The sequence below is a fragment of the Scomber scombrus genome, chromosome 20 (assembly GCF_963691925.1).
Source record: "Scomber scombrus chromosome 20, fScoSco1.1, whole genome shotgun sequence".
Lineage (NCBI taxonomy): Eukaryota > Metazoa > Chordata > Actinopteri > Scombriformes > Scombridae > Scomber > Scomber scombrus.
The window spans coordinates 13,386,975-13,414,778 of record NC_084989.1 but is presented as its reverse complement, the minus strand read 5'-3'; the positions used below and the strand labels follow the sequence as shown (position 1 = coordinate 13,414,778).

Below are 27,804 nucleotides of genomic sequence, written 5' to 3'. Positions count from 1 at the left end.
CCCTGGCTTACTCTTTCCATACCCACAACAACATACAGTATGATCTGAGCAAACCCGAAGTGCCTGATGAAGTCACTGAAGTCCTCCGCAACACATAAACATACGGGCCAAATCGCAAGCACATGCCTGGTCCCGCAGGAGTCAGTGGCATAGAGAGCCAGAACACACGCTCACGTTTTAAAACTTTTTATGAATCATCTCAGCTGACGTGTATTTTTGGTAGAGTTTTCAAAACCCAGACATGCAAAGTGACAGTTTCCTTAGTAATAGCCTTGTTGTTTGCTTAAAATATCCCGCAGATTTCTCATCCTCCAAAAGTAGGAACACATTGTTGAGCTTAACACGGGGGATAAAGTAAATGTCTCATTTATTTTTCTGTCACAAATTGTGAGATAAATGTGTAATGTACATACAATTTTCTCCCCAATCCTCCCTTTCTATAAGTAAATGGAAGCAAGAAAAGACATGAAAAAGGGAGGAAAGAAGATGCTCTAAACAGAGAACATCTTTTCCTTTTAGGACACAGTAAGAATGGACAAGGGGGAAATTGAAAGGGGAATATAGATAACCAGAGCAGGTTGGAGAGATGGAAGGGATTTCAGAGGAAGGATAAAGATAATGGGTTAAGGGGGGAGAGTGTGCAAGAGAGGGTTGGTTAGGAGAGGGGCAGAGTGAACCAGAACAGTCTGCAAATGCATTATTCAATGGTAGAGATTATTTCAGGCTTGTGGTTTCATCTCATTTTGCTCTTATTGACAGGAATATTGAGCAGGGAATTGGCTTTTCCTTTTTTCCCCCTTTTTTTTTGCTCACTTGCAATTGATTGGAGGCACATGCTGCTGTACATTCACGACCAGCAGTGTGGAAGAGTAAAAGAAAAAACAAGCATGTACTACACAATGTCTGCAGCTGAAACATATGGGCATCATGTCCTTTATAGTGTTGTTGCAGATAAATAAATATATTTTCTACAGTGAAGAGACAGAAAATTTGCATTGCATGCGTTTGGCTTTTCTATTGAATTGAACTTTCCACATCTGAAAAAAAAAACCCACTCAATTTATGTGGATATTAAGATCCTACATAGCCTGAGAAATAATGATGATGTTGAGGCTGAAAGATAAGCTGGGATGTATAGCATTTTCCAACAAATTCTACATATTATTGTTATCTCATGCTTTGTTAGATAAACAGTCATCTGTCATCGCTACACAGTGTAAGTAATTTGTGCTCATTCTCTTTACTCTTCCAGCAGCAGCGGAGAATGTGTAATCGTGCGTCTGCAGTGCAGTTTGTCTTGATTAAGCAAAAATGCTTAATGCTTATTGGCTTAGGCCAAAGAGTCATTTTCAACACAGGAGTGAGTTCCCTCAGTCCTTTATCTCTGTAGCTGCAGCACAGATCAATCCCCTCGCTTTTGTTCGGACATGACCTGGTGTTTTGGAGTGCAATTATGCTGGTGGAAGTGCCACATGTACAACAAAAGGCGATTAATGCGACCTGATGAAGTAATGACAGATGACTGAGGTTAGGCTTTGTTAGTCTAATAGACCTGAATTGGAATGTTGAGTAAAGAAACACGAGCATCTACAAAATCTCTCCCTTACAGCCAGCTTTAGATTATTTGTGTTGTTTGTACTCCAAGGACACCTCTACAATATATGCACAAAGACTGATGGATGGTGTGACATCAGTTCAAGTTGTTCAGTTCCGATGAATCCCATCACTTTGCTCCACATCAAAATAGCACAACAAATCCGTAGCTCTTGCAACATGTAATTGATGATATTTCTCTTCCTCCCTGGGGCAAGGTTATGCAGCAGTGATTAATAGAGCGATAGCTACTGCACCAAGTTCCCACATCTTCCATTTGACTTGCATTAGTGTTGTAAGCTCCTCAAACAGTTGTTTGTCAGGATGGAGGAACAATATTACAGTAGTACAGCTAATCTGGGAAAAATGTAACCTGAGAAGTTTTGCTCACAGGTTTAAACGGCTGCAAGCATAATTGATTGTGAATATTCTCCTAGCAGCAGGAGGGAGAGGAAATTCCAACTTTGGTCATATTTTTCCTAAACAGAAGTGAACTCTTCTTTCTGTGATCCTGCCGTTGAAGAAGTGGTGAAAACGCTGGCGTCTTTGCACCGGCAAAGGGAGTCCCAATCCACTAGAGCACTGAGGAAGGTGGAGGGGCTTCGTTCTGCTCCAGCTAGTGTGCACTGAACCCCTGTTTATAAAGCCGAATAAGGCTGAGCATCAGAGACTTGCTTCCATTTATCATTTATCTTTGAATCTATCGTTGAATGGCTGTAATGGTGACAGCTCTGCACGTTATGCTTTATGTTGTAATAAAGACCTTGACTCATCACAGTAGCAGTTGATGAGAGTTTAAAAATATCACCAGAACGAGGCATACTTTGCATCGAGCAGCACGAGTCATAAATTTGTTCAACATTTTAAGCTTTTTCTTGCATTATAATGCATAAGTGCATTTTTGCCCTCAGTGACAATGATTTAGTGATAATATGTCTTCAGCTGGCTATGATACCAAGACCCCATTAATACTAACCTGCATTTTTGTGTCAAGGATCAGATATTTGTTTCCTGGGCTTGACTGACGCTAATAATGAAATAAGGATTGAAAGATGGTATTTTCAGTCATCTCTGTTTGTTTCAAATTCTTAAACCAAAAAACATGCCGCATAAAATCAATAAATCAACTTTTCTTTGGTGGGCTTTGAGGCTTTTCCCTACTGGCACGTGGTTCCATATCAAGCTATGGCTGACATATAGCTGGTCATAAATATTTAGCAGGAAGTGTGAATAGGAAGGAGGAGCAGGGGTAAGGAAATGACCTCCAGCACACTCACACACATCATCTTACTTGTGTCACTGCAGAGGCATCACTGTGTGGCATGTGAGGGCTCTTGGAAGCCCTCATTAGCCCTTAGGTACTGTAGCTCTGCCAAACACTGCAGGGGTTTGTGGGGGATTTAATAATGGTGAGTGTCATTCATCATTGCAACGTGAGTGATTTACATGGACCAGCATTCACCTCAGCTAGTTCACACACGTTGAATGTCATAAATCCCAGACACTTTACTTCTGTCCTCGTGGGTGAACGGGATTGAAGCAAAAATCCACCAAAGACCACTCAGCAGTTATATTTGAAATACTTCTCTCTCAAGGTATTTCGGGGGTGATTTTTGTTTCTTTTGTACTTTCTAAAATGGAGGATGTCATACTAATGTGCCCATTCCCACGCTGGTGAAAACATCTGTGCCTCAGATCCCTCTCTTTGATGCTGCAGCTGACTACTAATGCTCCTGAGCTGCAAAGGGCCTCGAGTGTCCTATTGTCATGAAGGAAGCTGAAACAAAGAGAATTAAGTATTCTCATAGGTCCAATAAAATACAGCCAGCTACACACAGAGCCGGTCATCCCTGGCCTGCAGCCAAATCTTCCATTAGAGCCTCATGTAAAACATATTGGCTAGATGTGTGTGTGGTCAGACAAGGTTTAGTTATTGCAGAAAAGCTGGAAGAAAATATGAATAGGGGACATTTTTTCAACACGAGCAACTGTGATGGGTGTGACAGTCACTCTAACATTTTTCTGTTATACACACTGTGCTGTCAGTAGGATGGTCGGTTGGAGTTTTGATTGGCGTAAAATTCCTTGAGAATAAACTAGAGAGACTGTTATTTTTTAACTTGCCAGCAGGTAAAAAAAAAATGTAACTATGTTGTACAAAACCTGCAGGGGACTTCAGTGTCCTCCCATAAAAATAGAGCAGCTACAGTTCAGGCATTACAAGACTATAGGGGCTTAAACCGGAGAGCAAGTGTAGATGGGAATCGAAAGACACCCTGTGGATTTTGACTTATACATAATGTGTATGTAATACATTCTCAGCCACACAGTCGTGTGTTTGCACGCTGTGTGTGGGCTGCAAATTTCATTTTTCATTCTTTATAAATGTTTTGAAGGTACTCGGTTTCCAAACGTCTGACCAGAAAAACATCATCAGCTCAGAAGATGTAATGCAGGTTATCATTAAACCACACATCACTCGCAGTCTGACTCCTATTATTTTGTCATTATAGACCTCCAGGAGAGTCAGCCGTGTTCCTCAAGCTGTGGTTGATGGTATTTTTAGACCAACTCTTATAGCCAGTGGATGAGATAATCAGTGGGTATTATGACCTTGCTTCTCCTACAGAGGTGTGCAAGAGCAAGACAATGTGCTTTTATTTAGTCCAAAACAAATGTCTGCATATGCAGATGAAGTAGAGTTGGGCTCTTACACAGGAGATGGACAAAAGTCTGAGCAGTCGACTGATGAGCAAGACAAGGATTTAGGGCTCCCAGGACACAGTTGAGCTACACAGACATGCCGTACCTGCTGTAAGAGTCTGAATAAGAACAATTTCAGAGTAAAGTTTTGATTTCCAATAAGCTTTTCTTTTGTGTTGTTGCGTTTCACAGCATTTTGATACTTCACTGAACCCCAGCTCTCTCTGTTTGTTTGACCTGAGAGAATGATGTTTTGTTTGGAGACTGTTGGGTGTAACTTTCATTTACTGCAGCGGTTTGTTTTTCCACAGCAACCCGTGCCTTAAACGCTACACACACCCACACACAGACAAGTATACGTACACTAACATGCACACGCAATGCGGATGCCAGATTTTAACTGTAGGAACTTTAATGAGGAAATCAAATATTTAGTGGCTTAAACAGTCAATGAAACAAAACATTGGCCTGTTACACCTCATACAGACTATTCAGGAGTTGTAGCCATTGTGTTAGTTTATGTGCTCTTTACAAAATGAACTGAGGAGATGTGTTTTCACTGCAGAAGAGCCGTATCACTTCCAGGGTATCATGGACATCTTTTGAATGATAAGGCCATCTTGAACCAATTACATGGGCTGTTAGCTCCATGTGAACCCTCAGCAAACTCTGCTCATAGTCATTTAGTAGTGCACGCCACAAGGTTAATTTGCCAGATAGGGATTAAATACTTGGAAACCTTCAACAAGTAAAGGTATAAAATGGGCAGGTTACTCATCTGTATCTCAACATGCTGTGGATTTGTGGCATTTGAATGAGTTGCTACACTTATATTTAGGAGAAAATTGAAAATAACCCCTTGCTGTTGGAGGTATAAAACATTTGTTCACATATGAGCCTTGTTAGCCTGAATAAGTGGTAAGTGTATTATGGTGGAATTTAAGGCCTTGTGGTATATAAATGCATACATGTGCCCCGAGTGGGTGCCAGTGTGTTTACTACAGTGTAACTTTGGTGCATGTGCTCTTCTCGATGATTTTGTTTCGACTCGGTTTAAAATCTTGACTGGCACATTTTGTAACTTACAAAAATAATGACCCACTAGAGGTGCATGGTGGTGTATTCACCTGCAGAGACCCTGCATTGTGGCTGTATTTTCTTATTTTTGCTGAGTTCAGGATGCTTCTTGCCATCACCCAGTGGGTATGTAGCCCTCCAGCCAATTACAGCACTCAGTGTGTGAGGTCTGGACTTGTAAGGTAGCAACCAGGTTACATTGCTGTCTTTGTCTATCTCCTCTGCTCAGCTCTGATCTGTCTTTGTGTCATAGATGTATAAAGAGCTGCAGGTCTGTGTGTCTGCATGACTGAGGGCTACACAAACGCAGAGCAGAGAGGCCACAGTGGAGCAGATGCAAGCTCTGCATTCATACAAAATCCAGCTATGCGGCATATTCCCACACATTATTACAGAGGTGTGTTTATTTGTGCCTTAGAACCTAACTGCTGTGAAACAATCAGAAAATGTTTTATTTATCTGATTCATGGCTTTGGTCTCACCAGCTCCTTACCTTTCTTCATTCATTCTCTAGCTCGCTCAACCATCACTGTTTTCTCTCTCTCTCTTGCTTGTTGGTTGAGCGGGGTAGGAGGGGCCAACTGTGAATGCTGTTTACAAACACCAACCTGCATAGCATACCTTTTTAATTTCATTAATTTTATGTCAAGCAGAAAAGCCACTGTCATAATGAATGCCTCCATGGCCTGATTTTAATCACTTATTAGCAAACTGAATGCAGATGAATGAGCTGTGCTTCTTGTAAACAGTCTCCCTGCCTCAAAGTTTCTTCTTACTGCATCTCTTAGAGCTGCGTTGTACGTGTGGTTTTCAGCAGTGTGTACTATACGGGTGACAGTGTTGTGGATTAGTATTGCTCCCAGCAAGAAGTAATGGAGTATGTGATTTTATTATACGGGGTTTAATGTGGTGTAGTGTACCTATTTGTTAGCACCCTGCTGGATGACTGAGATTTGATGGAGTCACAGACTGCTGAGTTTGCATAAGTAGCACTCCACCTCAGATGGACTCATTGCGGCATTCATCCTCACGGTCTCCGTAAGGACACCAAACCAGTGCTGCCTCCAGTGGAGGAACAGGAAATTGCACAGAATCAGCTGTACTCCATGAATGAATGAGGCAATGGCAGTTGGAGTGATGCCCAGGACAAGAGATGCTTAGTCCGTGCTTCTGCTGAGCTGTGCCCAAGTTACTCTCATGATTGATAGTCAGATGGTTGAGCTCCATAATGAGCAGGTGGCCTACTTTTCCCAGAAAGGCAGCCAGTGCTCCTGATGACCTAATGGTGCAGGGAGGAGAATGTCAGTGTGGTTTTTAAGCAACTGAACCATTAAATAAAAAACAGCTCTTGTATGGTTGTTAAATGATTATCTGCTGCAGTATTTCACTGCTTAATAGAAACACTACTCCCGGTTGGACTCCATATAATAAACTGTTGTTTTTCTCCCCCAGGGCTTTCTACCTGGATCAGTCCAACATGCCACCCAGCTCTGCACCCAAAGCTGCCCTCATAGATAAGGTAAGAGCAGTCTCACACAGCTTCATGCCGCATTCATGACGACATGGAAAAAATGAAGAATGGGATTAGATCTCATTGTTGCATTGTTGGAAGTGCTTGCGCCTGTAAAACAAGGCTATGTTATCTAAGATCAAGCATAAACTAACTGCAGCAGATACCTGTTTACTTTCAGAAAGGGGCATTGACTGTATTAGGGTGAATATTTGTTGTTTGGTCAATCAGTGTTTCCATAGCCCATAGATGCAACCACAAATGTCTTATGCTTATGCATTCATATCTATCTCAGTGGGGTTTTTTATTGTTTTTTTTACATTGTTGGATCCTGTACTAACCTATCTTTCTCTTTTTCGGTCCAGTTGATGCGTCCTCTTAATGCTCTGGAGGAGCTCTACCGACTGATGGAGAGTTTTATCAGTTGTCGTCGCACTGCTGCCTGCCAGTACACCGCCTGCGGGGCTTCAGGAGTGGGGCTGCTCACTGTGGCCTCTGAGCTCTGTTCGCGTCTGGGAGCCACACACATTGTCATGTGCAACAGCGGTGTTCATCGGTGAGTGTGCTTTCCGGTTCTATATGAATCACCTCCAGTTAACATGCACATCCCTGCTTCTTATTTTCTTTCTTGTAGCAGCTTTTTCTCTCTAGCATGAACACTACCCTCGCCCTGTGCCACTGTTTCTCCCTCATTGTGGGGTCCTTCGTTTATTCTTTGTCTACCTCTAAATTTCATGAGGTCTCCATAGACCTGCACTCTTTACCGTGGGGATTTTCTATAAATACAAATTTCTCTGCATTAATTACCAGCAGGATATTCTAGTTAATAGGGCCCATTGTTTCTCAGACCAGATTAGGGACTTTTAAGTAGGCATAGCACTTTACACAGGAAGGAGACAGGTCAATTACTCCCATTCTCATTACTGCTGCCTAATTCACCTGCTGCTGAGGGCCCCATTCATCAACGCACGAGGACAGAAATATCCTGATCGTTTGTCACCGCTGATTCCTCGTTCCAGCTTTCATCTTTCATCTCTTACTCCGCTCTTTCCCTCCACCCACCCACCCATCTCTGATACCTTCTTTCTTTTACCTCCATGACAGTTTCCATACCGTTTTGTCTCATGCACAGGCTCACACACACACACGCGCGCTCATGCGTTCACTGGATGTGAGTGATGGCTTGATAAAGTGCCGCGGATGGAGCCGCCTGGTTGCCTGAACTCTAATAGAAAGTTTCTGTCTGTGCAATGACTGCTCCTACTTTATTAACCCACAAGCTATGTGTGTATATCTGTGTGCACCATTATACACACTAGCTACAACTCACCCACACAGGCAGGCTAAGTGTACTGTGACACAGCAGGTGACAGGGCCTGCCATATTTAGGATTATTTGTGAACTGGCTTTCTCCTTAAACACTATTTTACCCTATAACAGCTGCAGAATGAAAGGCATATTAGACTCACATTAAAGTGAGTTTGAAATGCTTTGGTGCCTGATGCTATTATCCACAAAATCAATGTCATTAACTTTGGCAGTCAAGCTTTTATCTATCACTCTCCTTGCTATTGACAGAATACAAATTATAGATGAATAAACTAATTACGGTGGTTTCTCTGTATAATTTCAAATGTTCAAAAGTATTTAAAAGAATCCCTGTATTACTTGCGTTAACGGTGAGCACACAAACTAAATCTGGAATAATTGAAAATCCTATGAAAGCAAGCCAGTAGATTAGTAATGTGGAAATTGCATTATCAGTGTGGCAGCCTTCTCAGGCACTATTGATTGGATTAGTTGGCTTGATGGATGAGGTTTAATAACAGTGAAAGCGTGATATTTTGGGGGCATCAGCAGTTTGCAATATGCTGCGCTCCTATCCTCTCCAGATTTTTTATTTTTTTTGTCCGTCACCTCCACAAAAACCATTATAGTGGCAAAAGGAGAGTTCACTGTCTGACAGCAGAACAAAAAGTAAGCGCAGCAGGGAGAATGTATCAAAGCAGAAGGCTGAACACACATTCCAGCGCGCTAACTTGCTCAACAACTTGACATTTTTTCCTTGGTTTCATTCATTACAGTCAAATTTCAAAGACTGCTCAAGCGGTTGTTTCTCTGATATAAATGTTTGGCCCGTATATGTCCATTCCCCCTTTAGTTCTTCTCGTCTCTCGCAGCAATCCTGCATCTTCTCTGTCACTCTTTGGCTTTCTTTGTGCTTCTCTCTCTCTCTCTCTCTTGTTTCTTCTCATTTATCAATATGGACTCAGCTCTGGAGGAGTGTAAATGGGATATGGGCTGGAACGACATAAAACAGATGGGTATAAATCACCTCATACTATCTCACCAGCCTTAATGAAAAGGGAAACCATACAGCCTCTCTCTCTCTCACACACACTCACTCACTCACTCACACACACACACACACACATATTTTGTGCAGTTCCTTCATCTTGCTCCAGCTGAAGAGATATTTAAAGATTCTCTGTGGGTGACTTTTTTTCCGCCCTCCTTTATCGGTGTGGGAAGCTCAAAATGGGTGCTGAAAATATTGCGGGGTGGCCTGTGAAAGACGTCTTTTGCAATTTATAATCTCTACGGGAATATTTTTCACACATACTGGAGATGATTGTTGAGTTCATTACTTTTATCACATCCTATCATAAAGTTATGAGAATGGAACTCGAGGGGTTGTTTAAATCTGATTGATTTGAAGTAATTGCTTTTGGCAGTGACACGTCCCTCTTTGCACATTTTTATTTTTTAAAGTTTTGGTCTGAGTCAGCGTGAATCCCTGCCATGAGAGAAGGAGATATTAAACAAACAGCTCAGATTTCTTGCTCGCCCCGTGGCAGTGTTGCTCAGTGGAAACCGAGCTTGGCAGCGTTGGAACTTTTTGACAGTTACATTTGCAGTGAAAAGGCCCTGGATCGATATACTAGTACAGCTTGTTATCATAGAAAGGTCACTGTGAAGCCTTGACACCCGTCACTGGCTCTCCAAGGATTTATCCATATGCTGCCGTCTGTGTGTGTGTGAAAGCGAGAGAGAAGAACAGACTCAGTGTGTCTATGTATGCGCCTGGGACCAACGTTTGCTGTTACTAACGAATCACAGGCTGGCGTCAACACTCATTTTACACACATAACACTCTTATGGCGGTGAGAGTATATCTCCTCTGCCACAAGAGACACACTGACTTGTCCTTGGACCCTTTTCTCTCAGCTGCAACGAGAAGTATCAATCCTGATGATGAGAAAAAACCAGGAAGCCTCCCTCTAGTGCAGAAAGTCCACACCAAGGTTTAATCCTCTCCTTCTGCTCGGTGGAAAGCAAAGATCAGGGGGGGTTTGTTATTCTCCTGAGGCCGAGCGTTTGCTCCCCGTGAGTGACATTTCGGCGGCAAGTGAGATGATTCGTTAGTGAGGTGATGAGCGGAGGCGAAGCGGGAAGAATGTGATGGTAACGACAAGGTTGCAAGTAGAGCAAAACGTGATGTAGTTGTACTGAATCCTGCCAGAGATTCATCATATCTGGATGAAGCCCAGAGTTTGAGTTTGGCATGCTTTTGTGTTTTGTTGATGTTTGTTTCAGTCACAAATTAAACTCGGCTGTATTGCCATGAAAACATGTTGAGAACATTGAGTGTCGAGTCAGATAAGGCGTTTATTGCCACTCTATAGTATTTTTTTGTCGCAATTACAGACTGCATGCTGTGATAATGCAGCATCAGTAAAATAAGAAGATAAATAGCTACAATTTCTACCCATGTTCATGATGTTTACTCATAAGACACTTAAGTATCGTCCACCCCCCCTAGCAAGAATCTGATAAATATGCAGACTGGGAGCGTATGTTGGAGCTTGACCTTATGTTTTCCTCTCCGACCAACAGCTGCACCCTGAGTGTGACACTGGAGCAGGCCATCCTGTTGGCCCGAAACCATGGCCTGCCCCCTCGCTGCATCATGCAGGCCACTGATGTCATGAGGAAACAGGTATGTCGTTTTTCCCCCTTATAAATGAACATAACGTGACTGTGTATACTTCAGCACACGCATCCTGTCTATCTCTCCTCAGCGTTTTGTTGCTACAGTCCCCACAGTAACGTTTTTTTTTCACTGGGAGTGCATGTGTGCTTCAAACCACAGCGCAATTTCTGCATCCAAAATCATTAGATAAACTCTACGCTTCATTGAGTCAAACTAGACTGCCAAAACAGTATTAGCAATGGATTTAACAGTGCCAATAAAAGAGCTGTTATGCCATTTTAGCTTCCTTGGTCAATTTTAGATTGCTCCCAGACTCTATTCCTTCATTAAGAATACAATTATTAAAGGCAGCCATCAGTAAGTATGACGCTATTCAATAATTGCAGGGAGGGTGAATTAACTTCTTGCATATGTGTGCTCCCGTCTACATTATAATTTCTCTTGACTCTTCTCTTATTTCTCCCCCTATCTGATTTCATTCTTTTCAGAAATGCATTCACTGCTACCAAGATATGGATCTGACCTAATGAAGTGGTAAAAAAAAAGTAATAACTGAGCCGACTGGTTGAGAGCTCGTTTGTTTGCCTGCAGGTCTATTTGGGGGTAGAGGGAAAGAAGTGACATTTCTCTCTCACTGCATTCACATTTTCACCCCACAAAAGGCTCCAGCCATGACCAGTTTCTGCCCCTATCTCAGACTCTCATTAGAAGTTCTGCAAGCAGGTGGTTATATTGCTGTTTGCAGTGAGAGGAGAGGTTAGTAGAGAGGCTGAGATCCTGCGGGAGGAAAGACATTTAATTTCTATACTCCGAGAACCGGGCTGCCAGCCAGGAGGATGCAAGTCTATGCATTGTGTGACCTTCAGTGCTACTGTATGTGGCTGGAGAAAGTCATCTTGTGGGGGGTGTGGTTTGAGATATTTTTTTGTTTAAATCAAAGGGAAATTTGCGGTAAACTTATCTTGTTTTCCTCCTGTTAGAATCGATATTGTGTCATTTTCCACATTTGAGTTTCTTTTTCCTTGCGTCATCATTGACCTAGACACCACTGAGAAGAGATTAAGTCTAGATAGAGAGCAGAGGGGGGCCTGCTCTGCTGTGTTTGTGTGTCCTTGCTCTTGACATCAGCTGATGAATCTGATGAATATGAACACAGGGTATAGATGACGCCTCTTCTTCCTTGCTGAATAGTCATACTTGACTCACAAAAAGGTTATTGGCTCAGCATCTGGTGCCAGCAGGGCCCATCAATCAAGCCCAGACATCATCCAGATAGAGAATACATGAGTGATTTAGGCAAAATGAGTCCAATCACAGCTTGTTTTGTAAACATTTTCTTAGAAAAGGCCAATATTTGGATTGCCTAGGAAGAGTATATATAAATAATGTAAACTGAGTTTAGCAAATAACTCGGTGTCGACTTTCTCCCAGTTTCAGCTTCGATGGCTGGGACAAAGTGATAAGTAATGTAAATGTTAAGAAACATATATCAACTTGACCTTCCAGGGAAAAAGTTGGTAAGGCTGCTAAAGATGGATCAAATGGAATATTTATTTCACTTTCTCACTGAGGCCTCGGCAGAATATTAAAGTTTCAGTTTTAGGTGCAGCAACATCATCTATAAAACAATCTGCTATCAGATTTGAGCTATTAAGTAGCAGAAATGAGAAAACGTGAAAAAATGAAAACCATTGTACATAATACATGAGGCATTTTTAATGCATGAGCTGATCGATGTGCATTGTGCCCAAGCAGTGAAGGACTGCATGTTAATACTCACACTTTCCTACATTTTGATGCCTCTTGAACAGCTTAATTTTTACTCTTTTATCCAAATGTAATATGTCTTTCTTACTAGCCTTTCTATAGCCTCGCAAGGTTTTGTGTAAACAAGTTTAATTTGTTGAAGAAACTGTAAGTGTTTAATATCTGTTGTTGGCTCTGGCTCACTTGATCTTCTCTGGGTGCTGTGTCCTTTAGGGACATTAGGGGGCAACTATGTCTGGAAGCATCAGAATGGATGGCTGTGATAGGCATCGAATAATTGCTGATGCTATCCTGCTATCAGGACCTAACTCGGGGCAGACCGTAAGATGGCAGACTGCAGAGTTGTAACCGGGAGGTCAGCTAATGCACTTTTGGGCTGTCGCTCCCTCTCTGCTCAAAGAGGAGACGCTCGTGACCTCTCAGGATAATAATTTGATTGTGTATTTTTGCTTGCATGCGGTCGCTAGTGCAGGTGCTAGTGTGTCTTGTTGCTTCCTGCCCCCTACAGTCGCATATCTGCCGACTCTGCGCACAGCCAGCAGATTACAGAAACATTAGCAAAGAGTAAACATACTCCTGACTGGGCATAACCAAACTCTATAACACACACATACACACACACACCATTCGTCTTCCAGATTCCTTACTACTTACTTTTATTCCCTGACGAAGACTATTCTACATTTACTCTTTTGCATGCATAGCTGGAAAGAAGACAGGTGCTAAAGATAAACAGCACTCAGCAGCTATGGTTTAAATGTTAAAGTCTCAACATGCATCACATGACTTCTGCTTTATGACCTCCCATATTTATAGGAGCTCTTTAGGCTAGAATTTATATTGTTTTCCTCACAGGTGACTGCCAGTCATTCATGGCCTGACAGGAAGCAATCTCACATGGAGGAAACTTGTGTCATCAAACAAAAACATCACCAGAGATCTAGTCCTGCCAAGATGGTGTCCGATCGTAGCTCATTTGAGGGCCCCGCGGACTTTTAAAAAACGTGGATCTTGTGTTTCTGAATTTATGACTGTAAACAAATCTGCTCAACAAGCAAGGCTGTGGGCGCGCCATCGATCCACAAAGAGTTACACCACTACAATCAGCAAGGTCTCAAAAGTTGCCGAAGCTTACTGATAGACAAAAAAAAGTTCAATAAACTAATGTTGGCAATGCACCATGTATAACTCCAGATAGTTGAAATTTTCAATAATATTACTCAGCATTATATTTGTATTATTTCCAAGCAAAAGCTGAATCACCAGACTCTTCAGCGTCATCTTTTTTACATCAATACTCAGAGGGCAAAAATGTTCTTTGGCTTACTGTCTAAGCTTTGTTTAAGCTCTTCTCTCTATGGTGTTATTCTTAGCTCCTGTTTGTGTCTGTTGTGTTTCAACCTGATTCATGATGTCATTCATTGTTGATGCATGTTTGTCTTTTAGGGGGCCAGAGTTCAGAATTCTGCCAAGAATCTGGGAGTGAGGGATCGTACACCGTCATCAGTCCCCAGGTACTTCTAAACTGCACTCAGCTCTTGCCAATGTGGGGGAATATCAGCATATCGAATTAAGGGACCATGCAGTGTTGGTCATTAGTGACGAACCATGCATATTTTTATATTGATTTGCTTTGCTCCTTGCAGCCATTGGTTTCCATTTATTTAATTTTTTTATCCACTTGCAGAGTTTAAAACATGTTTTTTTAGAACTATGTTATTGTTTATTGTTGCTGCAAACAGGGACTGTTCTCCCTTGTTGTTACTTTCAAGGATTATCTGACTTGAAAGTTTGAGAGTCCGCTTTCAAATTGCAGCATTTTTTTTAAAAGCCCAAACTTATGCACATACAGTACAGTATTCACTCTATTTTTGTTAATGCACCTCGAGATCGAGCTATAATGGTCTTAATGACAAATTAAGAAAACAATTGTCACAGTAGGAATGATGCATGTTAACACACCCACTACTGTGGCTTTTTGTGTATCTTTGAAGAGGTTGGAAATCCATATTACATGTGTGTATATACTGTAACTTGTATGGAATCTTGGATGTCAGAGCTTACCTAAACGCACCATCAAAGGACCTTGAAAACAAATCTGCTCTCTGCTATGTAACAATAACAGAAATTTGACCTAAATGAATAAATAAGTGGTCTAAGTAGTCGCTAAAGGGTATGAAATCAGTCTCCAATGTTTTGGTGCACTTTTGCAAGTGTTGGTACACATTTTAGTTAATAGGATAAAACATGAAAAGCCACCAATATGGCCTTTTTAGTGCAGTATGAATACAGGCTCCCATAATGCAATTTTCTGTGAAGCTAATCTAAGTCACCTTTTTCAAAAGTGCATATATTTGTACAGTAGGTATATGTATATGTGCTTTTTTGTGTAGGACTGGGGCCAAATGGATCCATTAGAGGGGAGTTCCCTGCATTCTGTACTGTAGCTCTAGATGAAGACGAGGATCGCTGTAGCCATTTGGCTGTGACATATAGGCTTTTGTGCGACAGGCAGCCCTTTTGAACCTTTTAGTGAAATTGACAAACACAATTAAGTAGCGGGATGATTAGTGTTGAGAAATTGTGGTTGTGGGACAAAATTGCTGCACTCTCAGTAGGTTTTATGTCATAATTGTTGCAGTGTGAGTGAGTGCTCCAGAATGTGTAAGTGTGCTTTCTTACATATGATTGTGAACCATGGTTACTTCTCAGCCCTCCTGATCTGTCGATGGACAGACCCACAGATATGGCAATTTAACATGCATGAAATATGAAGTCAGTGTCCTTAAGACCAAAAGAGTAATACAACAGAAGAAGGTGGTGCTGTAATACAATGCAAGAAATGCAGCTTATATTGGATATGAATAAGATGGTAGATGTGTTATTAAAGTGATGCTTCTGTTTATTAAACCAGAAGAGCAGACCATTCAATAATTGATTGTAAAATTAAAAAATAAACTGGACATTATGCATTCTTATTCTCATCAAATGTGCAAACAGCTGCAACTATTGTATAATTAATCTGGCTTTTTTTTTTTTTAAACCTTAATTTATGGCTACTATACATTTTAGCTTTCATACTTATAAAAACTGTCCTAACCAAGCTGCCATATATACAGTTAACTTTGTACCAACAACACTGAAAAAGCTAGAAAATGCAAAGTCATTTTTCACACTTTGAACATAGTCAGTGCTGTTGGACTTTGAGGCACAGAACTGCTTGTATGCTGCTGAGGATAATTCTTTTTTTTCAGTGCTGACAGCTGAATTCCTGACTAAACCTCCTTTTGCACCAAGCAAAGTCAAACCTAGTCAATTTGATTTATATAGTGCCAAATCATAACAGAGGTTAGCTCGGGGCACTTTTCATATAGAGCAGGTCTAGACAGTACTCTTTACAATATTCTTTACAGACACACAACATTCCCTCACGAGCAAGCACTTGGTGACAGTGGCAAGGAAAAACTCCCTTTCAAACGGGAAGAAACCTTGAGTAGAACCGGGCTCTAGGTGGGCGGCCATCTGCCTCGACTGATTTGGTTGAAAGAGAGAGAGAGAAAGAGAGCTGCAAAGAGAGAGAGGAAAGACTTGTAGCCTTGAAGTGAAATGTCTCGACACATCCTCTGCAAATCATTGCTTCGAGTGTCTGCATGTTTCTCAGTGATTACAGGAGAACATGTTATACTGTAATTTTAATGCCATCTTGCCTGTGTTCTTCTCTGATCAGGTTGTACAAGCTGTGCCAGCCTCCTCCCCCAGATGGTGACCCATAATGCATTGCATCCAACAGTATGCTGAAGACATCCTTTGGGTCTCCTTTCTGAAGTCTTCCCTCCATCCATGAAGGAGAAACCTAATTAAAGACAGTTATTGGGTCCATAGTAGCTGCCTTAAGTGTAAATAGAATTTTAAAACCGTAAATAGTATTTTTAATACTTTACATTTTTCACTGTTGTACTTTATACATATATATTTTCCATTTTTTTTTATCCTATAATGCATCTTAGAAGATATTTCAGTGTGAAGAAACAATATGAATAATGACAGAATGCAGATAAAACAGCTCAATGAAATGAATGAATCCCATCAGTTTACTGTCTAACCCTCATTATTGGATGTTATGTTGTAAAGTGGATGTCTAGCTCACTACTATGCAAACAAACAAGTGGTAATAAACTGCATCAATAAGCTCAAGTTGTGTTTCCTATATACTGTACTGTGTGCCTGCATTTCAATGTAAAAATGAAGGTGGATTTTTGCTGCAGATGTATTTCAAAACACTAAAATGCTGTCATGTATACAGTATGTAAAATATATATTAAAACTGATAATAGTGATGTAGTTTTTGTGTAGTTTTTTGCTCGTTAAAATGACCATGATTATGCGTGCGTGTGGTGTTGCGCCATTTATTAGCGTGGAATTGTTTTTTTTTTTCTGCATGGTCAGATGGATGCGTTACAAGGCACATAACCGCGTTGAACACAGTGGGCAAGGCTGGGAGCAGTGGATAAATGGGAGTGGCGGTGGCACCGTTAACACAGGAGGCAGTGAGCGGAAGATTTGTAATCTCTGTCATAGAGCTGCTGTGCCATTGGCTTCAACAGGGAAGCTGCTGCCACAGAGACAGTGAGGCGACAAGCTGGGGATGGTCCCGGGCTGAGTCTCCACAATGAGCCGGACTCCGAGCCGCCTGCTCCGCACTTGACGCAACCCATCTAAAACTTAACGTGGCTTAACCGACAGTGACATTTTTGTCTGCGAGACGCCGCCAGAAGGACGAATGACACCGGTTCACCTCATGATTTCATCCTGCTAAAAGCTCTTGCGAGACACTACAGTTTCTTCATGGCGTCTCCACAACAGTCAAGAATCCAGTCGTATCTTGAGAAGAATAAAATCGGACCCTTGTTTGAGGTGAGTGCACAAATGCACCAAAGAAGTCTGAAGTTCTTGGCTGCCAATTTAAAGGATCATTGCTTTGAGTCAGACTGCATGAATCCGCTTTTATTTATAGTTTGTGCTGAATGGTAAGCGCACATCTGCAGTGCGAGCACTCACTCTGTTGTAAATGAGCATATTGATCTGTATTATTACACACAGACACCTCATAGATGTTAAAGCAATCGGCTGTTAATTTTTTTTTAGATAAAAAACCCAACCATTGATTTTTATGCACTTCTGTCTGATCGGGATGCCTTCCTTAAACGTCCCACTGCGCTCCGTTTAAACCGAAACACACGAAGGAATATTGGCAGATGTTTTTGCCAATATATTACAATATTCAGGCTTAGCCTCTCCGTCAATGATTTGCATTTCAAAAGATGTGGTACCCTGTCGCTGCCTGACTCAACACTGTTACAGTTTGTTGAAGTTGAGGCCACTCAGGGAAGCCAGTTGTAATTCATGTTGTACAGCTGGGCTGGTTTTACTGTGCGTTCTGCTACAGAGGACACAGCCTAACTAACTACCTGCCTCTCTGTCTGTATGTCAGTCAGGGGATCTATGTGTTCATCCCGGTGTAATCTCAGTGTGGCATCTCTGCGTCCCAAAGGAGAGCATGACTTCATCCTTTGTTTGCTATTGGATTTCTTGCAGAAAGCACAGGTGTGAGGCAAAATCAGAGCAAAGACACACAGAACACCCAGCTGAAGCTGAGATGCAGCAGATCTATGAATATGTCATTATGAGTTAAACAAGACACAACTGATATGACATCTGTATTATGAGAAGCTCAGTGGGGAAACAGCAGCATGATATACACAGTGTGTGTGTGTGTGTGTGTATGTGTGTGTTTTAAAGCAGAGCCATATTCACATGATCATGATGCGTATTCACAAAGTGCTGACGCTTCAGTTCTGTGCTTCAGTGCTTAGATGTGTAGCAGCACACACACACACACATGGGCTGCATGTTAAACAGATGTGGGAGCTGTAGTGAGGATGGTTTCAGCACCGTGGACAGAGACTCATGCCCCGCACGCATTAAAGCAATGAAGAGGACAGGAAATCTTATTGTGAGGCCACAGCAGTCAGTGAGGCTCAACTGCACAATGATAGTCCCCTGTGTGCTCCCAATGTTTGTTTTTCCTCCCTCCATCTTCCTTTTCCACCTGTCTCCCCCCAGCCCTTCCACTTGCTCCCTCTGTTTTCTGCCTCAGTTCTTCTGTTCGTGTTTTCTCTTTATTTGTGGCTCTGTGCACGATTAAATTGCATCAGCTGTTATGTGACTATTGAAGACGATTAAAGCCAGTGATGCTTTTGATGCTGATCAAACACCCCTTTGCTCCAAAGATCAATGAGTTTATCTAGTAAAGCTTGCAACCTGAGGTGTGTCCTTAAGAGCAAGACTTTTTATTCTGACCAACAAGGATGTGGATTATTGCTGAGTCGTTCACAGCATTTAGACAGAATTGTACATCGTGTGCCTCGTACAGTGTAGATTTTCATGGGAAACAGTTTTTAAAGGCAGTGAGAGAGAGAGAGAGAGGTATAGTAAGAGTAGAATATATTTTAACTGTCCTGGGTCTGCCTCCTCATGAGAAAATGATGTAGCTCTGCCTCGATGCTGCGCTTGAACAACCTTTCCATTTCATTGCCGTCCCAAAGAAAATCAAACTCTTGTGCTATCAGTTGTAAAAAAAAAACCAAAACTAAATAACATTCTTTTTATGAGACGAATCCAAGAGAGAGGCATGGATCCTCCTTGTAATTTTCCTCTTTTTGATCAGATGTAGAGAACCAGAGTAGCAGAAGTAATAATGCAGCTGTTCTGATGTGCTGCTTTAATCAAAGAGGGAAGTTTGACTGGCATTGAAACATGAGTGCAACAGTTACAGGCTAATTATGTCTGTTAGATGACAAGGAAATGTAGAGGTGCAGTGTAGAAATAAAAGTAATTCTCTATTACCCATGTTGCAAAGTGTATCACAAAATGAGAATGGCGACAATATAAGTGTGATATGGTCATATGGTGTTATTGAATGTACATCTCATCAAACCCTTTGAGGTAAATTTGTGATTTTGGGCTGTATGTTTGACCAGACTTGTAACTCAGATTGCCAATATCTGACAACCAGTAAGTGATTACAGAGGAAAACTCAACCAAAACCAATAATTCCAAAAGTTAGGGAGTAATGGTAATTGCACTACATCTATTACAGTAAAACCACATAGAGAGCTTTTACAGTAAATGACATAATAGCCACAAAAAGAATAAATGGATTGACTCCCACTGATCAGGTTTCCATGTGAGTACCAAGACCAATAACTGCCTGAATTCAATATATATGTTGTGGAGCATTTATGTGTATATGTTATGTCAAAGTATGTAATATAGTATATTAAGTTATGAGTCATCTCCAATCTTCACCTAATTAACATCCGAGGTTTGCTACATTTCTTCATGTTGTGTAAACACTATTTCCATCAAATCACTTTCTTCACCCCAAACTCCTTTTTTTTCCTCCTCCATTTCTCCCTAGCACTCATCTGCAAAGTCCCATCACTTGTTCTACCTCATTCCCAACAAACACAGCTGCAGTATCAAACCGTATGTGTAACAGCGAAGGCGAGTGGGGGTTCATTTACTCACTCTGATGAGACACTGCTTATGATTTGCCTGAGAATTGATTTTTTTTTCACTCGCTAATGAAATGGTGGCTTTGCAGAGATAGCAAGCTGAGTCAACAACGACAGAATATTTTCCAAAATGTGAAGCAGCCTTTTATAATAAATGAAGTAATTGCACTCCAGATTAATGCCAGCCACTAGCACATTTTGGTAAATGAATATTCTTTTTAAACACGGAGTCTTTTTTAATCACTTAACATTTTCAGTGCAGTGTCAACTACTCATATTACATATAGTTATGGCTTTAGTTAAAAGCTACATCTTGAAGATCCTGTTTTACTGTATTCTGCATGATGTGTGTTACTTACTGCAACATGCACAAAGGATAACAGTCTCCTTTATGAGCCATTTGGATAGCCTCAGTTGCATAAAATAATCTGAAGACTTGTTTCATCTCTGCTTTATCAAGGAGGATCTGCATCCATCTTCAGGCTCCTGACATGTCGATAAAAATCTATCATTCTTTGCTATTATCAGCAGACAGTAAAACTCCCTCTCATGTTACTCCCTGCTATGATCTGTCAAGTCATATCTCAGGCAATAGAGTTGTTCTATTAGAGCAACAGACTTATGGATCAAGTAAGTGTAGCTCGGAGCAAGAATTGTCACTGGATTGAATTGATGTTACAGTCGAACTTTGAATTGTAAAATTGTTCAATGGAAGAAATGGTGTTCATAATGAAGTCTGGATTTTTATTTAGCGACTTTAATAACTTGAATATTCAGCAGGTCATTAACTAAATCTCAGTTCAGGAGTTGTAATAATCACCTGCTGATTTTAATGAACCACTGAACCACTTTTATTTACAGTGCTGGATGGGTTTGGGATTCTTAAACTTACCAAATTAAATGGATCAAGTCCACAAGAAATACAGTTCCTTGGGCACAGTTGCACACTTAATACATCTTTCTTCTTCCTCTCTTTTACCAATTTTTATGTGTTAATGTGAATGTAAGACATACTATTTCACTTTTTATAGTTAAGTGACATGCTCATGATTCATTTCAAATAGAAGAATGATCACAATTAGTGTTGCATTGTGAGAATTTCAGATTTTAAGTTGAGAAAGAGAAAAATAACACCGGCATTCAACATCAGACAATACCATGAGGTATGTCAGTTTAAATAAGTAAGCTGCACTGTCTCTAGTATTGATGGTTCTACTTAGTAAAGTTAAATGCCTTTGAGTCGCCCTATAGATTACTTTGGGGAATTGTATATCCACCCACATGGAAAAGGTCCACTCCAGCCCACTCAGCTGTATAGGTTCTCTAATCTGCTGTGTTCAGGGTCTCGGTGGTCAGCCCTGCAATCCTGTAAAGAGGTCAACCAGTTAGACTTGGACACAGACACATAGTCACTGCCTAACCTATTGATCCACTACCTCTTAAGAGGTAATTTATTGCACTTGGTGTGACTAGGTTTGGCCTGTTTTCACTCACTGTAGTTGCATTATGCACTGTCTTTCTATATTCATGTAATGTGATGGACGTTTTGGGGGAAATTGCAGTGATTTCTCATGTAATTCACATTTCACATTTGATTTGCCATAGTGATTGAACATAAGCCTTTCTGTATGAACCAATTTTTTCTGCTGCTGACCTACATTCATGATAATTCATGTAGCGTCACACAGAAACTGAAGAAATTGAATGGAATGTGTCATAAATAAGAAAAGTCTAGCTTTGAAATATTTGTTATTCTTAACCTTTGAGACACATTCACTGAAACACATACAGACAATTAAGCACAAGTAGAGAGGTTCAAATATACATCTTGAAGTATCCATCAGACGTCTAATTACATCTATAACACACATCTGGAAACATTTCTCTCTGACAGGCTTCGTTAGTCATTGGCATGCCTCCTCCACTCTGGGTAATAATAACCGGTAATATTACCTTAGTTGTGGGTTGCTTTGTTATTTCATTTATGTTTATTATTCTTCCCCACTCTACTGTTCAAAGCAAAATCTTTGCAAAATGAGGTCAGTTATTACAGCATAAAAAGTGATCATTACGATACTGTTACTGTATGAGTTCAGTGTGAGAGGTGAGGTCCTCTTATTATACTATAGAGCTCAGTCTATGATAAGGGCAGGCTTATTACCTTACAGCAGTGACATGAACTATCCAGAGTTTGTCCGGTGAGCAAAAATATGATTTTTCTTCAGCGTTTCTGTCCTGGTTGTATGTGAGTGTGTTATCATAGCAAATATTTTCATTTGAACACAGAGATGCTCACTTTAATTTTAATTTTACATTCATATTAAAATAACATTGAAGGCATGCTAGAAGTCAATACAATCAATTAGAGTAAAATGATTTGCAGATTCCCGTGGCTGTTTATCGTGACTCTGTGTGAATATTGAAATGAGGCGTTTCAGTTTTGCTGTCTCAGGGGGTTGAAGGAAGAAAATCTTGTTTATTGTGCTGGAGGAAACACAGCCACGGTCTTAATCAACTCAAATATACTGTTCTGGTTTGTAGATACCACTTTTTGTTGTTATGGAAAACATTTAGTGAGCCATGGGTTACTAAGGCTCTCCAGCCGGTACGGTTAGAGTAATCACTACAAGACAGACAGCTGAACACACAACTTAAGCCCAGGTTAGTCCTGGGGGAGCACTGGAAGGGGCAACGAGGGAAAACAAAGGATATCTGGAGGATCAGGCAGTGAGAAGATGACTATGCACACTCTAAATGTTCCTCATATTGGACTATGAGGAACATTTAGAGTGTGCAGCGTAAGGTGGGGCCAAGAAGTGTGTGTATGTATTTGTGTGGAGTAAGGGAAACAGAAAGAGAAAGACAGAGAGGACAGAGGCTGATGCGCATGCTAATGAAGTTATCAGGTCCGGTTATAGCCTGAGGATCCTGATGGCTGACTGCTGTATGTAATTGATAGTTGTGCTGGGGGTGTGGAAGAACTGATCATCTGATACACCGAAGCTTGGCAGTTGCACTGTATTTGTTCAGCTGGTGACTAAGCAAAGAGGGATTATGTCCATGTGTATATACTGTATGTATGCATATTAGGGGTTCAGGTAGGGGGTGTGCTTTATAGCCCCAGTTATAAAGGCCCTGAAACATTTCAATCAGCTTCTTACTATGAGTGAAAGGGTCCTGCAATGTTCAAGTTAGACTCATTTTTAGTTATTTCACATTAGAGATTTATGTATTTATATTTGTCTCTGTGCTCCTCTCCCTATTTTGAAGTGGACAAGGCTCTGATGTCACATACCCCTCTGCATCAATCAGGATCAAATCATAAATCTGATGAGAGGTGTGGGGTAGTTACCTTTTTATGTTGTCAATCAAATGTGATCAAACCATAAGAAGACAAAGAAGATGAACTTTCAATGATATTCTAAACTTTAACAACTGAGTGATTAGTTGCAGGTATAGTATACTGAAGGTGAAATGCTCAAGATTTTTTTAAAAGTTTTCAGGGGCTATAAATATTGCAGTGCCAAATCAATAATTTAATTCTTAAGAATATATTTATTATTTTAATAAGGTCATATTTAATCCAATTCATTGCCAGAAAATAGCACAACAACGAAAAAGAAATCCCCTTTCCCAGAGCCCAAAAACTTCAACTTACATGCTTTACCAGAAAGATATACAGATGTACAGAAAGAATATAAAATAGAATAGAATAAAGAAATAAATGTGGAAATTCTCTTGCTTTAGAAACTAGAATGGCATCTTTGCTAATAAATAATTGGCTGAGCATTCAAATTGCGATTTTATTCATTTTCTTTAAACCAAGTGAGTGATTCACAAATCAGTTTCTGACTGGTGGAGTCAGTATTCTCATACTCGTAACTTAAAATGCCAGCAGAACAACAAGAACAGAAAATTATCTTCACGTTATACTGCAGGATTCAGTGAGATTGAGAGCATCTATTTCTCGTGCGGGGGCAGATAAAAGCTCGTCCTCTGATGAGTATCATCTAGTAGTGCCAGCCTGGTCAGGTGACATTGCCTCTCCCACGGTCTTCTCTTCCGCACGATCTCTTCTGCTCTTGTCTGCCTGCTTATTCAAGGTCTGGATCTCTTCCAGTGGCGTATCTCTCTCTCTCTCTCCTTCTCTACTCACCTTCACCTAAATTGTCTCCAAATTGTTCTCTTTGTTCCAATAATGACCTTCTCCTTTATATCAAGCACATTGGACGGACACACAGACTTCACCTTAAAAAACCTGTGATATGACTTTGCATTCCCATATTGCTTTGATAAGCAGCAGGTAAATCAATGGCAGCTGGTGGCCTCTAGTACAGGCGACAGGGAAAGAGAGCCCTCTTGGCAGTCCTGGAAGAGCTGTTGCTGCATTTCTTTCTTTTTTTTAATACAAGGACAAGTCATGAAAAGAATATATGTTTTATAGCTGATCAGAGGCACAGCTTTAGAGTTTCTAGGTGGATTGTTTTAAGTTCAGAGTACGCTGCAGGTTACAAGAAAACATTTTTTGTGTGGACATTTCTTCAGTATTCCTTACCTATTCTCTGCTCTGCACAAACAGAAACTATAAAGTATATCTCCCCTGGCCTCGTCTCCGTTGATATACGAATGGATACACTGGCCTCTAGGAATGCAGACATCACAGAGAGTCGGCTCGTGTAGAGTAAGTGTTGTGTGCCGGTGGCTCTGTGTGTCTCCTCACATCCAGACACCCATAGCTCAAACTGTCCACCAGGAGTCTGTAACAGCTCAGGTGGAAATTCAGCTAGCAGTTTGACAAGAAAGAAATGAGCAAAGCTTAGTCAAAGTCGCCTAAATCACAGAGGTTACGTGGCGGCATCAATTCAGTACCTGTGTTTTTAAATTCACCTTTTTTTAGCTACACTTATTCCCTTTTCCATGTGATACCTCCGTTAGTTCCCACAAGAGAAATGTCTTCTCAGACAGGTAGGTGTAGGTTCAGGGATAGAGAAGCATCCCTTGAAGTACTTCTAAGGATACTTGAGCAGGGCGCAGGGCGGGTGCTTTCTGTGACCAGAGATTGATCTCAGGATTTATCTTTATTCACCGCTTTGTTAGTGTTCTCTTCCTTTCTATCATTTCCATTCTCTGTGGATTTCTCTCTCTGTCCTTCAATCTACCTTTAGAACTTCCCTTGTTTGCCCTCTTCTCCCCCTTTTGTCTTTTTCATCCCCCTTTCCACTTTTAATTTGGGGAGTTTGTTTAAGACTCTAGGGAGTCCTTGAGACCTTCCAAGGACACAGGTGTCTCTTGGCTGGCTGACAGTTTGTCAATTACTGCCCACCAAGCCGAAACTTCCTGAGCACAGAGATATCTCATCCAGCAACAGATCTGCACAGATATGGACTGCCATTCTCTGTTGCAAACGCCACCTGTTGGCCTGCTTTTAGTGCACTGATGCAGAGGCTGAAACTCCTGCCCTCCTTATCTCTCTCTCACACACACACACACACACACACACACACACACACACACACACACACACACACACACACACACACACACACACACACACACACACACACACACACACACAGACACACACACACACACACATGCACACACACAAACATATGCTAGGGATACTATTCTGCTGATGCAAGTCACTCAAAGCCAAATAGCATTAAAGTCTACTTGTATGTAGAAATGTTGACCCAAATTTGAGTCTACATCTTACTACGGTTCCTGTCAAAGAAAATATTATTATATGTCAAACTGCATGGCCTTATCAAACAGGACTCATGTTATTTAAAGCACCTCATTACCATAGAAAGTGAAAGTGTTGGCTATGGTTACCTCGCTCTGCTGTATATATGACCTATGTAATGTATGCATATCCTTCGTGCAGATATGGTGGTATCTTTTTATGATGTTATTGTAGATGGTGAAGGACACAAGAATACACGGGTTTACTCGTTCAGCAGCTTGTGTCATACTGGATGCAAAACACGACAAGACGTGCAATCAATATATGCTGGCACACAAGTGTTTTACTGTTGAGACGTGGGCAGAATGCAGATGTACCCATATGTGCTTCCATTTCCCTAAAACTTGCCAGGATATTTTTATGGTATCTGTCTTGAGCAATTCGCCACCGTTCGTTTCATGCATCCACCTCATGCCTGTGTTACTCTCTCTACACATCTGCGTGTGCGGTTACCACTGGGAAACACAATCATAAAAAGCCATAAAACCATAAAAACACATCCTTCACATCCAGCACATCTTTCCCTTTACCCCATCCCCGCAAAAACTATTAAGACTTAGGAACCCTGGGGTACTTAACAGAGTTCTGCTAGTTTGACTTCCCGTATAATCTACCAAATTACTACCTTCATTTATAGACCTCCTGTTGTTAGGTTAGTTAAATTACCCACAGGAGCTACTAAGCAGTAATTACAACTTTTACATCTTAGCATCGCTAGTGGTTTATAATTCTTAGACACAGGCCACAGAAACCGATTGCAGTTGTGAGGAGTGATACTTTACTAAACTTGCAGTGCTCCCTGTATTATTTCACAGAATTTTCTCATATGTCTTAATATAAAAAAATAATAATAGAGAAATAACAGCATTTTTTTTAACATTTTAGCACTCTCCTTGTTTGTTCATTCACCTACTGTTTGCTGCCAGAGCTGCTGTAGACACCGAGGCCGAGCAGGAATGTCCCTCCGACCAATTACTTGATTAGCTTTCCAAGCACACACAGCAGAGCAAGGCTAGCCAGATATAATACACACACAAGCTGCCTCCCTATAGCCCTCCCCAAAACCTGAAACACACATACACACACATGCAATATACATGAGCATGTCCACAAAGGCAAACACACAGAAGCCGCCAATGTGCATGGGGCTACATTATTTTGTTTTGCTGCAAAGACGCTTATGTACTGTATGTGCCGGTCACACAAAAACCTAGTATGCACACTCACACACACACGCACACACACACACACACACACACATTTTATCCATACATTACTGCCAATTCAATGCAGTCAATTTTCTTTGCTTTGGCTGAATCTCTCTGCAGTGGTCGTCCTGAAGTGAGCCTGAGCTGTTCTGACTGGCTCAAACTGGTCAAACAGAGTTCATTCTCAGACCACACCATGCAGACACACACACACACACACACACACACACACACACACACACACACACACACACACACACACACACACACACACACACACACACACGCACATACACACGCACATGCACACGCACGCTCATGCACAACACAGAATAACCAGGCATATGCACATTTCTCTTTATACATCAGATTCAGAAGGACAGTTATTCCCTACAGCTGTAATAAGTTTAGTTTGAAAACTATTATAGTTGCCAAAAGTAGTTTTTAGTTTCCTTACTTTCACATTGCATTTGTATGTATTATAAGTCTCTGGGTTAGCATAGCAGATATAGAGCATTATTAGCTATGACGTGATTAGCGCATTTGATGCTGAATTCCCATCCTGCATTTGACAGATTTTAAATTAGCATGCAGAGCAAGTTGTGGCCTCTACCCTCAGCACCTGTTAC

At 41.0% G+C, this 27,804-nt stretch overlaps 2 protein-coding genes across 2 annotated transcripts in view; both read left to right on the top strand.

The window, feature by feature from the left end:
* Positions 1-16,967, top strand: part of prex2 (phosphatidylinositol-3,4,5-trisphosphate-dependent Rac exchange factor 2) — an 89,491-nt gene extending 72,524 nt beyond the window's left edge. Inside the window, exons 37-41 of the mRNA XM_062441526.1 lie at positions 6,826-6,892; positions 7,249-7,439; positions 10,781-10,883; positions 14,091-14,158; positions 16,372-16,967. Coding sequence (XP_062297510.1) covers positions 6,826-6,892; positions 7,249-7,439; positions 10,781-10,883; positions 14,091-14,158; positions 16,372-16,417 — 475 coding nt within the window. The 3' untranslated portion in view covers positions 16,418-16,967. The remainder of the gene's footprint in view (positions 1-6,825; positions 6,893-7,248; positions 7,440-10,780; positions 10,884-14,090; positions 14,159-16,371) is intronic.
* A 446-nt stretch (positions 16,968-17,413) lies between these two features.
* The window catches only part of c20h8orf34 (chromosome 20 C8orf34 homolog), a 51,966-nt gene continuing 41,575 nt past the window's right edge, over positions 17,414-27,804 (top strand). The window contains exon 1 of the mRNA XM_062441525.1: positions 17,414-17,558. Within this exon, the coding sequence (XP_062297509.1) occupies positions 17,490-17,558 (69 nt within the window). The 5' untranslated portion in view covers positions 17,414-17,489. The remainder of the gene's footprint in view (positions 17,559-27,804) is intronic.